At 36.7% G+C, this 15642-nt stretch overlaps 3 protein-coding genes across 3 annotated transcripts in view; all 3 read right to left on the bottom strand.

Annotated features, from left to right (window-relative positions):
• LOC124159210 (FGGY carbohydrate kinase domain-containing protein) overlaps positions 1 to 2505 on the bottom strand; it is a 37784-nt gene extending 35279 nt beyond the window's left edge. The window contains exons 1-2 of the mRNA XM_046534860.1: positions 2102 to 2505; positions 1879 to 1990 (exon numbers count right to left, since the gene is read on the bottom strand). Of these exons, the coding sequence (XP_046390816.1) occupies positions 1879 to 1990; positions 2102 to 2299 (310 nt within the window). The 5' untranslated portion in view covers positions 2300 to 2505. The remainder of the gene's footprint in view (positions 1 to 1878; positions 1991 to 2101) is intronic.
• A 3480-nt stretch (positions 2506 to 5985) lies between these two features.
• On the bottom strand, positions 5986 to 6784 carry LOC124159739. The gene is made up of 2 exons (XM_046535649.1): positions 6170 to 6784; positions 5986 to 6015 (listed from the first exon to the last, which is right to left on the bottom strand). Exons 1-2 carry the CDS (start codon positions 6782 to 6784, stop codon positions 5986 to 5988), a joined length of 645 nt encoding a protein of 214 aa, XP_046391605.1.
• Positions 6785 to 9748: 2964 nt separating this feature from the next.
• Positions 9749 to 15642, bottom strand: part of LOC124159209 (adenylate cyclase type 10-like) — a 61370-nt gene continuing 55476 nt past the window's right edge. The window contains exons 25-26 of the mRNA XM_046534859.1: positions 15461 to 15599; positions 9749 to 9944 (exon numbers count right to left, since the gene is read on the bottom strand). Coding sequence (XP_046390815.1) covers positions 9801 to 9944; positions 15461 to 15599 — 283 coding nt within the window. The 3' untranslated portion in view covers positions 9749 to 9800. The remainder of the gene's footprint in view (positions 9945 to 15460; positions 15600 to 15642) is intronic.

Raw genomic sequence — 15642 nt, 5'->3', positions numbered from 1 at the left:
TCAATTCCCCGTGCCGGAGAGTGAAATTATTTATTGATTTTTCTTGCCTTCTAGGATTCTTTTGTAGAATTTTCTTTCATGTTCGAGAACGGTAACATGGAATATTCTGGAAGTGATCCAACTGAATAAATACTGCGGCCTTTCGGCCGGCAGGTCAGTCTTGTATTCGGAACGGATCAATAAACATCGTCCCAAACTACTACATTGACTTCTCATTGCTAGCAGACAACCCCGACGCCTACTACAAGTCTTGTATTGTAACTAACAAATCACACAAATTTTCTAGGCTTGTTTTAAAAATTAAAATCTATTAAAATGTTTTATTAAATATTTTTCCATTTAATATTAATATTTAACACTTGATCAGTGTTTTCATTATCTTATTTTCATGTAAAAAGCCTGAAAAACAGAAAAAGTCTGCACACGTTTTTTTTTTGCATAAAAGACCGAAAACTCAAAATTTCATTTTTATAAAAATTAAAACATGAGCTCAAGAATAAAAGCAATATAATAATAATAATATTCGGCATATCATTATTCATTTAGGTTAATTTGTTATTATTTTTCCAAAAATCTGTTCATACTGTAACACATAGGCGGATTTAGGGGGAGGCACGTGGGCATGTGCCCCCCAGCCACTTAAAAAATAGACAAGATTTTTAATACGATTATCATTCCCTTCGTTTTATTTTGTGTATTATGGAGCCTCAATCGTTTAATTTAATATTAATAAATTTCATATTAAAATAAAGAGGGAATTGTCCACAGTAATTGTTGTATTTTGTTTTTAATCTCAAATATGAGAAGACCTGTCAGACCCTTGTGCCCCCCCCTCCAGAAAAAAATCCTGCATCCACCCCTGCTGTAACATGTCGAATCCAACTATGTAGTGAGTTTTCAGTCTTGTCCTAGTGATTAAATTTTCAGTATCTAAATGTTCCCATCCCAAAAGGCAAATGTCCATTGCTTGAGAACTCTACAGTCTAAGTGAACACATGTGATGTTGAACAGGTATGTGCTGAGTGTTTCTCATGTAATACCCACGGATTTCATGATTTTCAACAATTTTGTCCATATTCAAAACAATCGTAATATAAATGAATGCACAATAAATGGTGAGCATATATAACTTTTAAAAGGTGTTATTACTTAATGTTCAGGGACCAAACTTCAATATTGTTATAACAACTCTACTTTGAATAACAGAGATTATATTCAAAAGTGATAAGGAAGAACCCCACAATGCAATATGCTTCTGTTACTACGTAAAAGTACCCATACTGCAGCATTAATAAAGACAGAACATCTCAAAGAGTGAAAGCTGTACAGTGCTGTGTAGAGCTAAGAAATTCACACTGTCACATGAGCACCCCATTTCATCATGAGGCTATAACTTTTAGAATTGGTATAGAATGTTTAATACAGCTTAATGTTAAAAAACTCAATTACATATTTTTCTTTAAACAACTGTAAGCTCAATTACTTACGTAAATAATTAGAGTAATACTAGTAATTTTAACCTAGTTGATTCAGTCTAACTAATAGATAAAAGGTACCTCTCATTGTAGGTACCTCTTATAAGGCTGTTAATTATATAAGAGTGTTAAAGACTAGCAAGTATGTCTATTGATCTTTCTGCCAGGTTCGGTTTCATGGTTAAAAGTGTATATCGAAATAGGATACCTCCAGCTAACACCAGAGTTGGGTAGAATAGATGAACCTGACGGTATTATTCAGGCAGAATAATGGTATTCCAGCTGGAGGATGAACATCTAGCTGGTACTCTTACCAGAGTAGGCACATCAGCACAGAAGGAATGGTAATATCCTTCGAAACAGACATTATAAGAAGCGATAAAGAATTTTAAGTAGGTATTACCTGTAGGACTGACCGTCACAGGAAGTCCATTACCGTCTAACACCACAAGAGAACAAGTTGCATCAAAACCAAGGCCTTTGATAGTGTCTGCTGGTACCGACTTCGTCACGGCCTGTGTACAAGCGCACCCAATGCGTAGGCACGATAGATTGATAAATATAAACAAAATATGACGAGTAAACAACAAGAATTCAGTCACCAATATACTGGGATGGATAATTACCTTGATGGTATGACAGCATGCATTCCATATGTCATCCGATGACTGCTCGAAATACCCTGGTTTCGGAGTCCATGTAGTTATATCTTTCGTTGCGGTTGATACAACTTTCCCATCGCTGGAAACCAAAGCAGCACGAACACTTCCTGTACCAACATCAACACCCACGAAATACCGTGATGCTGAAGTTTTCGACATCATTCGCGAACGAAGAAGAAAACAATACCTCTAAAATTGAAACCAACGTTTCACTAGAGACACCAGATTAAGTTTCCCGCTAACAAAGCTTATCTGGTAGCCTACTATCTCCATCTCCTCCTTGACCTGCTAACCTTTCTCAACTCTGATCTCAAAAGACCCATGGACATGGGTTCTTCTGCTTTCAAAACTTGAAATTCGTAAGGCAAATGACGCGCTGCCTATCGAAAGAATTTAGCAACTAAAAGCAAACAAGACATCCGCCCGCAAATAATTTCCGCGTATTTTAAACTTCGATAAATATGGACGCAATTTTAGAAGAATAATTATAAATAAATTTAACTTTTTAACTCAAATTTAATGAATTATACAGAAAATTCACTTGATATCAACCAAATGACCATCTAGAATATGGCTATATCTGATTCTGCAACTCACGATTCCACACGCTTAATGCCTTCTAAGCTATCACCAAACAGTCAATTAAATGATAACTAGACCGCATGGTCGCCTCGACGTCAACATTATAATCACTCATAAAACATGTTTCTTTATCTCAAAGACATCACATCACTGCGGCAAAGTTCATTTTGCGATCATTTGATTAATTTCGGTACATATATATTGGGCATAGTGTCCAAGGCAGAATCCAGGATTTTTTCTGGGGGGGACACCGGGTCTGACTGGCAAAAGGTCTTCTCATATTTAGGATTAAAAACTGCATGCAGCAATTACTCAATGAAATTGTAGTAAAATATCAGTTTCAGTAAAAACCTAATCAAGGTTTTATTCAGCAAGAATAACACAGTTTAAGTAAACAACTTAAGTGTTGCCACGACAAATACAATTATTAAAATTAAGATCAACAACATAGTATGTTTATACCACATTCACCCCCACTAAAAATCGATTAGTATCTGATGTAGTCATTTAGATAAGCTGGTAGCCTTCGCTGCCGTCCACGTGGAGAACCTTTCTGTGGAGATGGACTCTTGGGTTGTTCAGAGACACTCTTACTCGAATTAGGTATGCCCTTATCTTGCCCTGTCTCTTCATCGCATGAGGAGTTTTGTGATGTCAGTTCTCCGGAGTCAATAGATGGGCTCAAGGGAGGTCCGTCAAGCTTGACTGGGAAGTCCCCTCTTGGAGCCAAATGTCTAATGGAAACACTTGATTCTTGCCCATTGGGAAGCTTTACATATGCATAGTCTGGATTTGCCTCTATTAATTCAACTTCCTGAACAATCGGGTCATACTTGCTGTGCCGCAAATGGTTTTTCATTAAAACTTGACCTGGTTTAGTTAACCATGTAGGCAAGGAGCGACCATTGAAAGATCTCCTGGGATGAGTGAACATACGTTCATGTGGGGTAGCATTTGTTGAGGTGCACAACAGTGATCTAATAGAGTGAAGTGCTGACTGAAGCACTTCTTCCCATTGTTCTGTCTTTAACCCTTTTGACTTTAAGGTCAAAAGTACAGTCTTCCATATTATTCCATTGTATCTTTCGACCTGACCATTTCCTTGGGGGCTGTAGGCAGTAGTTCTACTTGTAGCAACGCCTAAGGAGGTGAGAAATGATTTCAGTTCATGTGACATGAACGAAGCTCCTCTGTCGGAATGTATATAAGCTGGTGTACCAAAGAGCGAAAACACCATAGTCAATACTCTCACAACAGTAGATGCCGAAATATCTGTACAAGGAAATGCAAAAGGGAACCTTGAATATTCATCAACAATAGTCAGTAGAAAATTCGGTTCTTGGATGAGCTAGGTAAGGGTCCTTTGAAGTCTAAGCTTAATCTCTCAAATGGAGAAGTTGCCTTTATAAGCTGCCCTTCATTTCTACAGAATCGAGGTTTTAATTCATTGCAGCAGGTGCAAGAATTAATCACTCCTTTAATTTCTTCTAGTGTGTAGGGCAGGTTTTTAGCTCTAACCCAGTGGTGCATTCTTGTTACACCCGGATGACATAAAGCATCATGTAGTTCTTTGAGGTTCATTCTTCCCTCTAAGTAGGTACTTGCTGTAATCCTCGACATTGTGTCTGCAGTTGTGTTTTGGTTGCCTGGTCGGTAAACGATATCGAATTTGTAATTAGCTAATTCAAGTCGCCATCTCATAATTTTCTCATTCTTTATTTTACTTGAGTGATACTGATCAAACATGAAGGCAACAGACCTCTGGTCAGTGATGACCTCAAAATGTCTTCCGATAAGGTAGTGTCTCCAGTTCCTCAGTGATTCCACAATAGCATAAGCTTCCTTCTCAACAGAGGAATGTCTTTGCTCAGCTGCATTAAGTGTCCTAGAGAAAAAGGCAATGGGACGTTCGGCTTGACTCAGGGTGGCCCCAATGGCAAACTCTGAAGCGTCAGTTTCTACTCGAAAAGGTGTATTTTCTTCTATTGCAGAGAGTGATGCCTCTGCTACATCTTTCTTGAGTGAATTGAATGTTGTCACAGCTTCTTCAGACAGCGGGAATGGTCCTTTTACCAGAAAAGGGCGAATCTTCTCTGAAAATTTGGGAATCCATCGGCAATAGTGAGCAAACATACCTAAGGTTCTCTGAAGGGCTGGCATGTCATTTGGGACAGGTAGGTTCATCAAAGGTGCAAGCCTATCCGGATCAGGCTTTATAACTCTATCTTCGATCAGATATCCTAATATTTTCACAGATTTAGTTGAATATTTACATTTATCTTGGTTTAATGTCAGATTATACTTTTCTACTGCACCTAAAAATCTTTCCAAATTTTGGTCATGTTCCTGTTGGTCATGGCCGCAAACTGTTACATCATCTAGATAAGGAAAAGTACCTTTGAGCTTTTCTTCCTTGATAATTCTGTCAATGTTTCTCTGGAAAGCTGGGACACCGTTAGTTACCCCGAAAGGAATTCTGCGGAACTGGTAAAGTTTTCCAGCAGCTTCAAAAGCAGTATATGGCTTATCTGATTCTAGAATAGGTACTTGGTGATAGGCACTCTTGAGGTCAATGGTGCTGAATATCTTGTATTGTGATACATTCCGTACCAACTCCTCTATTCTTGGGAGAGGGTAGGCATCAAGCATTGTAAATTTATTAATAGTTTGTGAGTAGTCAACTACCATCCTAGGTTTATGATTTTCTCCCTTAACTACAAAAACTTGAGCACGCCATGGTGAGTTACTAGGTTCTATTACACCTTCTTTGAGCAATTTTTCCACTTCAGCAGCGATGAATATTTTGTCGGATTCTGTGTGACGTCTTGACTTAGTTATGACGGGTTTGCAGTCTGGTGTGAGATTGGCAAATAGCGATGCTGCTGGAACTCGAGCAGTAGCTAGTGAACAGATTTTAAGAGGTGTTTGTTCTCCATGGAATTCTATTTCTACAGATGAGTGACTCTTCAGAAGATCGTGCCCAATCAGGAAGTCAGCACACAGATTTTTCATGATTAACACCTTAATATTTGCATATGTATAGGTCTGAATCTTCAAGGTCAGCGTACCACATCCAGTAACATCAGAACTCAAAGAAGAATTAGCCATGGTTATCTTACCGGAGTAAGGCTTAACGACTATTCCGCATCTCTCCACAAAACGTTCATTCAAGAAACTAAGAGAACTTCCAGTATCGATAAGTGCATTTAGTTCCACTCCATTGATCAATACCTTAGTCATGGATTTTTGAAGGCATAGAGGTGCTGTTACTGCAGAAGCCAAAAACGACGTAGAAGCTGTTGAATTTGTAGATGAATGTTTAAATCTTGATTTACATACTTTTTGGTAATGTCCTTTTTTTCCGCAACCTCTACAGATAATATCCTTTGCTGGGCAAGAGTCCCTTGGGTGCCGTTTGTTACCACAAAAGAAACATTTTTCAGATCGTACCAAGGCAGCTGATGTTGTTGTAGTATCTTCAGGGCTATCTTCTCTATGGTCAGCAGCAGCAACAGGTGTTGAATCTGCTGTATTCAGATAAGACGCTGAATGTAGCTCAGCCAGCTCAAGTGACCTAGCCTGGTCATGGGCCTTTTCTAATGTGACGTTGGTGTTTTCCAGTAATCTTTCTCGAATACGAGAGCTCTTGAGGCCTCGTATGAAAGAATCCCTTATGTACTCATCTTTATATTTATCAGCTGTTACTGCTTGAAATTCACAATCTTTGCTCATTTGTTTTAATACCTGGAGATATTCATCGACTGATTCACCCGTCTGCTGAGTTCTAGATGCTAGGCAGTGTCTTGCAAATATTTCATTTCGTTTTGTGATATATAATGAATCTAGTATTTTGATGGCATCTGAGTAGTTTTCTGAGTCACTAATATACCGAAAGACGTTAGCAGATACATAATTGCAGAGTAATTGCAGTTTACCATCTTCTGAAACCTTGTTCACTTGGCCCAGGAAATTAGCAAATGTTCTTTTCCAGTGTTTCCACTTCGATTCAGCACCCACATGTGAAGGGTCAGTATCAAATCTTTCTGGCTTTAAAAGCTGTTCCATCTTACTAAAGAATTCTTGCTGAATAAATTGTAGTAAAATATCAGTTTCAGTAAAAACCTAATCAAGGTTTTATTCAGCAAGAATAACACAGTTTAAGTAAACAACTTAAGTGTTGCCACGACAAATACAATTATTAAAATTAAGATCAACAACATAGTATGTTTATACCACAGAAATACTCTTAATTTTATCATAAAAGTCATTAATGTGTATATATATAAAAACTTTTATATTAAAATATAGAATTTATTCATGATACAAATATTTGTATTAAAAATCTGGTCTATTTTTAAGCGCTTTTGGGAGGGGCCTCGTACCCCCCCCCACCCGTAAATCCGCCTTTGCCGTATTGGAAAATATCTGGCGATTCAATTGAAAATTCCAGTTGAATTCAATTGATTTTCCAAAAAATCAATGAAATTACAAAATATTCCATTGAAAACTAGTATTTTCAATTGGATATTTGGAAAAAAAACAATTGAATTCGAAGAAAATATTTAATCGTATTTTCAAATATTCAATTGAAAATTTCAACATCCAATTGAATTCACCTACAAGGTCTCTGGTGGAAATTATTACCACTATATTATCACAAACCACCTGTTATGGCCAATGAAGTGATCTCGCAAATTAAAACTAATATCACGACTTTTATGCATGTATGTTAAAGCCTTACTTCTCCTATAAAAAGATAATGGGCATAGTGCCTGGGGATGATAGCTTACGACAACAAATGCCAATACTGTTATTCATGTTTAAGTGCATTATGTTTAAGTTTTTGCTTTGGGAGAAAACATTTATTAATATCAGTATTATTTAACCTCTTCTAAATCCCTGAAGCATTGAGTTAGGTCATTCATGTGTCTTCAGGGATATTGTGAAATCCTTGATGAGATTGGTTTTTTTGTGTGTACATTTAGTAATTTGTCGTTTGTCTTCAGCTTTTCAAACTATTACTAATATTTGTATTTAACATGTAAGCATATTTGTTTCATTATTATTTAAGTATACATAAGCATATGCATACGTGTGTTACGTTGCCAACAAGTAACTACAAGCGTAGTCAGAGTATACTCCTTACACTATAGTGTGTATCATGCTGGTTTGTTTGTGCGAAGCGATATCCCCATGTTCTGGTGTAAACATGAGTGGCATGCTTATGCTGTGAAACACACATTTTATGCTGGCTTAACCCTTTTAGTGCAGCACACACTACAGAAACCTACCTGTCACACGTGGCGAAAGCACTCAGCGAAGGGCAGGCAGGAGAAAAGATACATTCACAGCAGCCCGCCGTGCAACTGCAAACATACCAGGTACATTCACCGCAGTGAAAGGGTTGTGCAAAACCTGAATTCATTAGTAATTTAAAGAAGTCTTTCAAAGACGTGCGAGATATTTGTTGGTGTAGCTGTTATCGCAAATCACCGCAGAAATTTTGCTTATCAATATAACTATTCAAGATTGTTGTAACTGATGAAAGTTGTGGTTCTAGTGTTGTGCTTCTGTTAATACAGCAAAGATTTTGCTTTAAGATGACAATTCAAGACTGTTAGAATTGATAAAAAATGTTATAGTTGTTCTGATAATCATGGTAAAACTGTATAGCTTTTCAATAACTATTCAAGATTGTTAGAAGTGATGGAAGATGTGGAAAAGCACAGTTATATTTTTTACAACACTGCTTCAAAAAAGATTTCAACTTAATTTCTATTTACATATTTTATTTATTTAGAATTAGGGATTCGTGAAATTTAGATTTTAAGCATATCCTACCTTATAAATTTACCATGTTGGATGAAAATTTTTAACAGGTTGCGTATGGATGGCGAGAATTCTCGTCATTTTTTTCCCGAACGTTCCGGACGGATGACGAAAATTCTCGTCATTTAGGGGCGTCAACCTAAACAATTTTAAGGTGTACAATATGTATTCGTTAGCACGTTTTCAGTTGTAGTTAGTTATTCATAATGAATTAATGCATCATAACGCTTGATTGGGTAAAGTTATATTCTAAACATTAGCTTTTTAACCATGTTTAAACCAAAGGCATTACGCCCTAATAGGCACATATTTCCAAATTGGCATTCCTAGGAATTTAAATACCCCGGTATGCAACATGTTAAATTGAATTCAATTGAATATTTCCAATAGGGTGGCAGTGTCTACATATAAGCTTACTATGCTGACAGTCCTGAGAAAATACCGATGATCTCAGTTAGTAAAGCAATGAATGTGACATGCGTATGTTCAGGAGCAGATTAAAATCATTCAAGGGGACAGAGAGTATAGATTCATCACCTAGCATTGGTAGTATGCAACAGTATAATACAATGCCTCTCAGCGATAATGTGTTCAAGGTCTTGTATGCATACAAGGGGCTTTCGACCCATCCTCACGTTGACAGCTTCATTCTCGGCGTATGTGCTTTGACAAATATTTTTTGTAGCAATGAATAAGATGAATAAATATTTGTTGCATACTCAAATATACATGCTCAGTGTACTTGGCCATGTTAACATAGCATACATTTCTACATTTATACCAAGATAACACATTCAGCGTGGAGCACGTCAATTGACGTGGTCCTGTCCAAGCAGAGATATGGAGCACATCAATTGACATGCTCTGCTATTCGGACAGGGGGCCTTTCTCCGCCTCCGTATGTAACTAATATCCACTTCTGAGTCTTCCGATCATGTGCATGGCCTTCAACAAGCTTCCCTCTTTCGACCCGTGTACGCCGTTTGAAAAAAGCAGTATTTGAACGGAAGTAATGGCAAGAAAACCACTCCCTATTTTTCTTTCTTATTTTATCGGCCAATTCTGACGACATTCATAAAAATCGGGCTTGCATTGAATGTGTTAAAATGTCAGGGAAAGGGTTTATTATGATAATTAGCCAGAAAATTTTGATGAAAGCAGGTCTCATTTGGTAAATGATGAAAAATAACATCCTCACAGTTCACTAAAAATAAAATTACAGTTTATTGATTTGAACATTAATAAGTACCAATTACAAGAAATTATGAGGTATAGGCAGTGAAAACATAATATGTGACCACTGTGTGTGTTTATCTTCAGACAAATCTGAAGGTTTTTCATAGCCACGGTCCCTCCAAAGATCTTTTGCATCCCCTGAAATAAGGCCCAGCCAAACCTGAAACATATCAATGACTAGAGTATTAAAAGTATCACTTCTTTGAATAATGCTGAAAAGGTACACAATGAAACACAGCCCAATTGGATGAAGGAAAGTCAAAATGACATCACTTTGACCTTAAAATGACCCACGAAAAGTCACTATTCAGTCATGACTGTGAAGGTGACTTTTTGCGGGTCATTCTGATGTCAAAATGACGTCATTTTGACTTTGAATTCATTTGTACAAGTTTTCACTAAAAGTGAGAACCTGTAAAAAAAAATTGTCAAATATTGTCTACGATACTCACTCTCCCCACATTCCAACTTGAAGGTTGGTTTGGAAAGGTGAGGGTATAGCTCACCCCTGACACTTCATACAACCGGGAATGCGAATATTACACCTTAAGGAGGGGGGCCAGAGCCTTTCTCTGGGCTAGTTCTACAGATAATTATTAATTTTGCGGAGCCCAAAGCTTCACCCCAGGTTTGAACTCCTGGGACCCATCTGCGAATAGCCAGTGGCTACATCCAATAGGCCACTCATTCATTCATTCATTTTATTTACCAAGAGATCAATTACATCAATGTGCATTGATATAAGGCACGTCAAGAAAATTGCACATGTCCAATGATTACATAATATAAAAATACCTTAATTATATATACAATGAGATAATACACTCATTCGACTCCCAAGTATGTACTCATTTACGGAATAAAATAGGTTTTTAAGTAGAAAATCCCTTACTTTTCTTCTAAAAACATCGATAGTTTGAATTTCCTTCAATCCAGAGGGCAATCTGTTGTACAATTTTATACCCATATATTCCGGACCCTAGGAAACCCCTTTGGTTCTAGCGTGTGGTGTATGGAAATTGTCCTTGCCTCTAGTGCCATGATTATGAATATTTGAGTTTTTAACAAAGGTGAAATAATTGCATTTTACACAGGTAACTAAGGCTAATACATACACACATGGAAGAGGAAGTATTAGTCTTTTGAATATTGGGCGACAGTGAGCCCTATAGTGTTCTTTACCAATTAGACGCACAATTCTCTTTCGTATCACAAAAATCTTTAGAGCCTGGCCTGATGATCCCCAGAACGCAATTGTCTGCACCACTCTGGAGTCAAACTCTCCATAATACAATGCTAGCAGCACCTCAAGTGACACTGTAGCTCTAATAGTCCTTATCAAAAAAACAAAGAGAACTGAACTTACTATGTAACTAGATTATTCACCTGCGGCTCCCAAGAAAGATGTTTGTCTAATTGGAGACCTAGAAATCTGAAGGTATCAACTTGTTTCAGCTTCTCGCCGTTTAAGTCAAATATAAGCTCTTCGGTGCATTAATTTTTGAGAAACAGATGAACTGTGATTTGTCCACATTTACACATAAACCATTTTTTACACTCCACTCATATAGGTTTTTTATCACTTGGTCCCCTAAATGTAATAATTCATCACATTTTGGAGCATGTATAAAGAAGTTGGTATCATCAGCATAAATTAACGGTTTCATAGTAGGCATTACAGTAAACAATTCTGGCAGATCATTTATAAAAAGTAAGAACAGTATAGGCCCCAAGACTGAACCCTGTGGAACACCCATGTCGATTGTCTTACAGTTAGACTTAAATGTAACACCATCTTTGATAATACTCACATATTGTGACCTCTGTCCAATATAGGAGCATATCCAATTCTTTGGGTTGCCCCTTATACCAAAATTGTCCAGTTTATGACAAAAAACTTGATGGTTAACTGAAGTGAATGCATTGGCAAAGTCAAAAAACATACCAATCCATTCATTCTTTAAATCCTCAGAACAGAGAATTTTATTAATGGCATGAAGACAAGCAGTCATAGTTGACTTTCCTTTGATAAAACCATGTTGTTGCCTTGAAATGAGCTGAAATTTATGGAGGTAGGACAATAGTCTACTATAAAATGCCTTTTCAAAAACTGTGCCTAGCTGATTTTGAATGGCAATAGATCTGTATGAGCTAAAACTATCTTTATCACCCTCATTCTTATACAGAGATATTACTCTAGAAGATTTAAGAGCTGATGGAAAAACACCCTGACTAAATGATAAATTAACAAGGTGTAATAAAGGATCAACGACCCAACTGCAAGAAAGTTTCAACAGATACCTAGGTATCTCATCAGGCCCAGCTGTACCTTTGGTGCCTAAATTCATGAGAAGCTGAATCAGCTCAATTTTCGTGTAAGGTTGAAGAAAGAATGAATGACAGAATACATTCCCTGATACCAAATGCTGAGAAGCATTATCTGTCAAAAAATGAACATTAAGCACATTGGCCACAAGGTTGTAATCGGTTGCTGGCTTACCACATGAATCAACCAGTTCTGGAATATAGGAATTACAACAATTAGAGCGGTGACTATTTATTATGTTCCAAATAACTTTCGATTTGCACTTTGCCTCCAAAATCTTCTGATCATTGTATGTGCTCTTTGCTTTTGTGATTAGATGCCTGTAATTTCTTTTTGCAGCTTTGTACCCCTGCATCAGCCTTGGTGAGGAAGATTCTTTGCAGATCCTATTCAGGTTTTTTAAATAGACAGAAAGCATAGGAATTTCATCATTGATCCATGGGTTTTTAATTTTTCTCCTCCCAGTCCTTATCGTGATGACTGGGAATGCCTCATCAAAGTAATGCAAAAATTTTCTATAGAATGCCTCAAAACTATTATTCACATTCTGATAGCAATACACATCATCCCACGTCTCCTCTGCCAAGAATCCTAAAAATGTGCTAATGCTATCCTCAGTAAAAAAACCATGTTGTTCGAGTTCTGTCACCGCAACACATCACTTTCAGGGAAAACTGAGATAAAACTGGATAATGATCCGAAAAGTGTGACACAATTACCCTAGAATCGACCAGATCCACACCAGTATTAGACATGATATTATCTAGAAGAGTAGCAGTTGTATTTGTGATACGAGTTGGTTCATTTATACCAGGGGTCAAATTGAACATTTTAAGAACATTCCTGAATGCTCTTTGATCAATGCCGTCTGCCATCAAGTCACAATTAAAATCTCCACATACAATAAAAGTTGAATTAGGCTTCATTTTGTATAAGGAATCAAGAAGAAACTCTTAACATTCCAAAAAAGCAGTAAAACTACCAATGGGAGACCGATATATAGCAACAACTACAACATTAACTTCAGACAAATCCCACTCTGCTATGCAGTATTCAAACTCCTGTTCCTGGGAAATATTCTTACCGATAGAGAGAGCATTTCCCATTAAGGGTTCCCTCTGTAATATCATGATGCCACCCCTTTGAAATTCAGATCTGCAGAAGGATACAGTTACTGAATAACCAGAAATACCAAACAAGATCACTTCCTCAGCAGACAGCCAGTGCTCACAGATGCAAAGCACATCAGCACATCCGGATTGTATTCGTCTAGGAGGATTTCCATTTTAGGAATCTTATTTCGTACACATTGTGCATTTAGGTGCATAACCGTTAAACCAGAGTTCGCACTGGAGTCATGCTGCACTATCCCGGCGACGTTTTTTGGCAAAGCTTGGGAAAAAAATAGTTCCCGAAACACACATCTTCATGCCAAAATTCGGAACTAATAAGCTGATCTCCGAGTTCTTTGCTGACTGAGACACGGAAGGAGGCATAATCACCACGAGTCACTTTTAAATGCTGGATCACGACAGCCGATTCGTCTATCTCATGTATTTGCTCCTTTATGTACTGGAGCACCATGTCGCACGTTGTGCTCGGAGACTCAGTGGCATAGCCAGGTTTTAGGTCTAAATTTAAAAGGCGGCACCCCTTAAAATTCTCCCCTCCTTCCCTTCCTCTGTTGATACCCCAAGACATGACTGCACCACTTGCCCTGGGCGATATATATCGTGAAATATCGCGATAATTGATTATATCAGAAATACGAATTTGAGTTTAGTACATTATCGATAAATAATTGTCCAATAAATATGGCCCGATAAAAGTATCGGGACCGATAGAATATCGAAACCGATAAAATATCACGATATATCGTCCAATAAAAATATCGAGTGCGATAAATTAACTGAGCCATTAAAAATATCGGAATCGTTAAAAATAGTCTTCCGATAAAATATTACGGAACTACTATAACAAGGTAGAAATATCCTTTCGATAAAATATAAAGATATATCATCCGATAACAAATATTGGGCCTGATAAAAATCACCATCTGATAAAATACTATGCTTGATAATCCGATAAAAAATCACCACTGTTAAAATATCACGAAATATCATCCAATAAAAATTGCTGCTCGAATAAAATATCACAATTTATCGTCTCATAAAAGCCGCAGCCACGATGAAAAATCGTGATTTATCACCCCATCGCATCATCGCACGTGACAAATTATCATGTTTTGGCATCGGGAAATTAGTTTGGGAAAATACAGCTATGTATAGGGTTGGCCTTCGTTTATGCTAGACCATAAATTGGAGCGTTAAAAACTTACTAATGTATGGTACATCGCGATATTAAATAGGAGGTATTTTTCCATTGAATCATATAACGTGATATATTTTATCTGAAGGAAAATTTTAATCGGGCTGGAGATTTTTTTATGAAATGATACATCGTGGTATTTTTATCGGTGAAGAAAAATTGGGAGAAGAAAAATTGAAGAAAAATTGGGAGCGACAACCCACACCTTTCTTTACAAATCAAACTATGTACACACAAACTGCCAACACAATTAATAAGTACTTAGGGCAAAACAACAGAAGTGACCACTTGTACAACCGAATGCCACTTTTTTATGACTAAACTCCCTTTTCATTCATTTCGAGTCATCAACAAAAATTGTTACAAACTTGAATGTCTACACATCACTAATCATTAGCAGCACGAGTCATTTTTTAAAATGTGACTTAAAGTTAAAACAGGATTATTTCAGGATGATGTCAGGTATAAGAAATTCCAGGGCAAATATAAAATTAAAATAAACTTACAAGGGTACTGATTAATGTGTAGATTTTCCCTAATTTCATTATAAAATATGTAACATTAAAATTGAATTTTGAAATAGGAAAAATATAAACAACAAACTGGTTAATTTTTGTGATATCAATTAAAATGACACAGGATTTAACATCATTTTTGAGACAAATGATATTTTTATGAGATTTTATGAAATAATATATAATTTTTATGAGATGAGCCTCAAAGCAACACCTTCCTAGGCTTTCAGCAATAAATCACATAGGAGATGGTAAACTACAAACTCGAAAAAATTGCATTTTACAAGCCTTTCTTTTATCATATTATTCAATGAACAAATAGACTAGAGTTAGACTATAAAGAGTATATATAACTACTTAGAGTAAACCATAACTATAGTCTAGTCTAATCTATAGATAGCTAATGATTTATTTAAGTACAAGTATGGATTAGCCATTACTATAAGCTAGAATAATAAGATGTTTCAGGGAGGAAAATTTAAAATGATACATTAAATGTAATCTCACATTTCTGCTATGATCAGTCCATGCTTCTTCCAATAGGTTTCCCAGCTTTCCACTTTGAATTGCTGCCTCATGTAAAACCCACAGAGCATCAGCAGTTTTTGCTCTAATTATATTAAAGTGAGCGATCAAGTGGGTAAGCCTTAGAATAGAAAGCAAAATTTCATTCATAAATGATCGTTACT

This window comes from Ischnura elegans, chromosome 5, assembly GCF_921293095.1.
Source record: "Ischnura elegans chromosome 5, ioIscEleg1.1, whole genome shotgun sequence".
NCBI classification, from domain to species: Eukaryota; Metazoa; Arthropoda; class Insecta; order Odonata; family Coenagrionidae; genus Ischnura; species Ischnura elegans.
The sequence above is the reverse complement of the archived record's forward strand: the minus strand, read 5'-3'. Positions and strand labels throughout refer to the sequence as shown.

Bases quoted from the DNA above. Each gene is read 5' to 3' on its own strand.
- LOC124159739 (XM_046535649.1), bottom strand. From the start codon at position 6,784: ATGGAACAGCTTTTAAAGCCAGAAAGATTTGATACTGACCCTTCACAT. The intron at 6,016-6,169 runs GTACGATCTGAA...CAAATTCAACAG, and splicing joins CAACAACATCAGCTGCCTTG to CTTCTACGTCGTTTTTGGCT.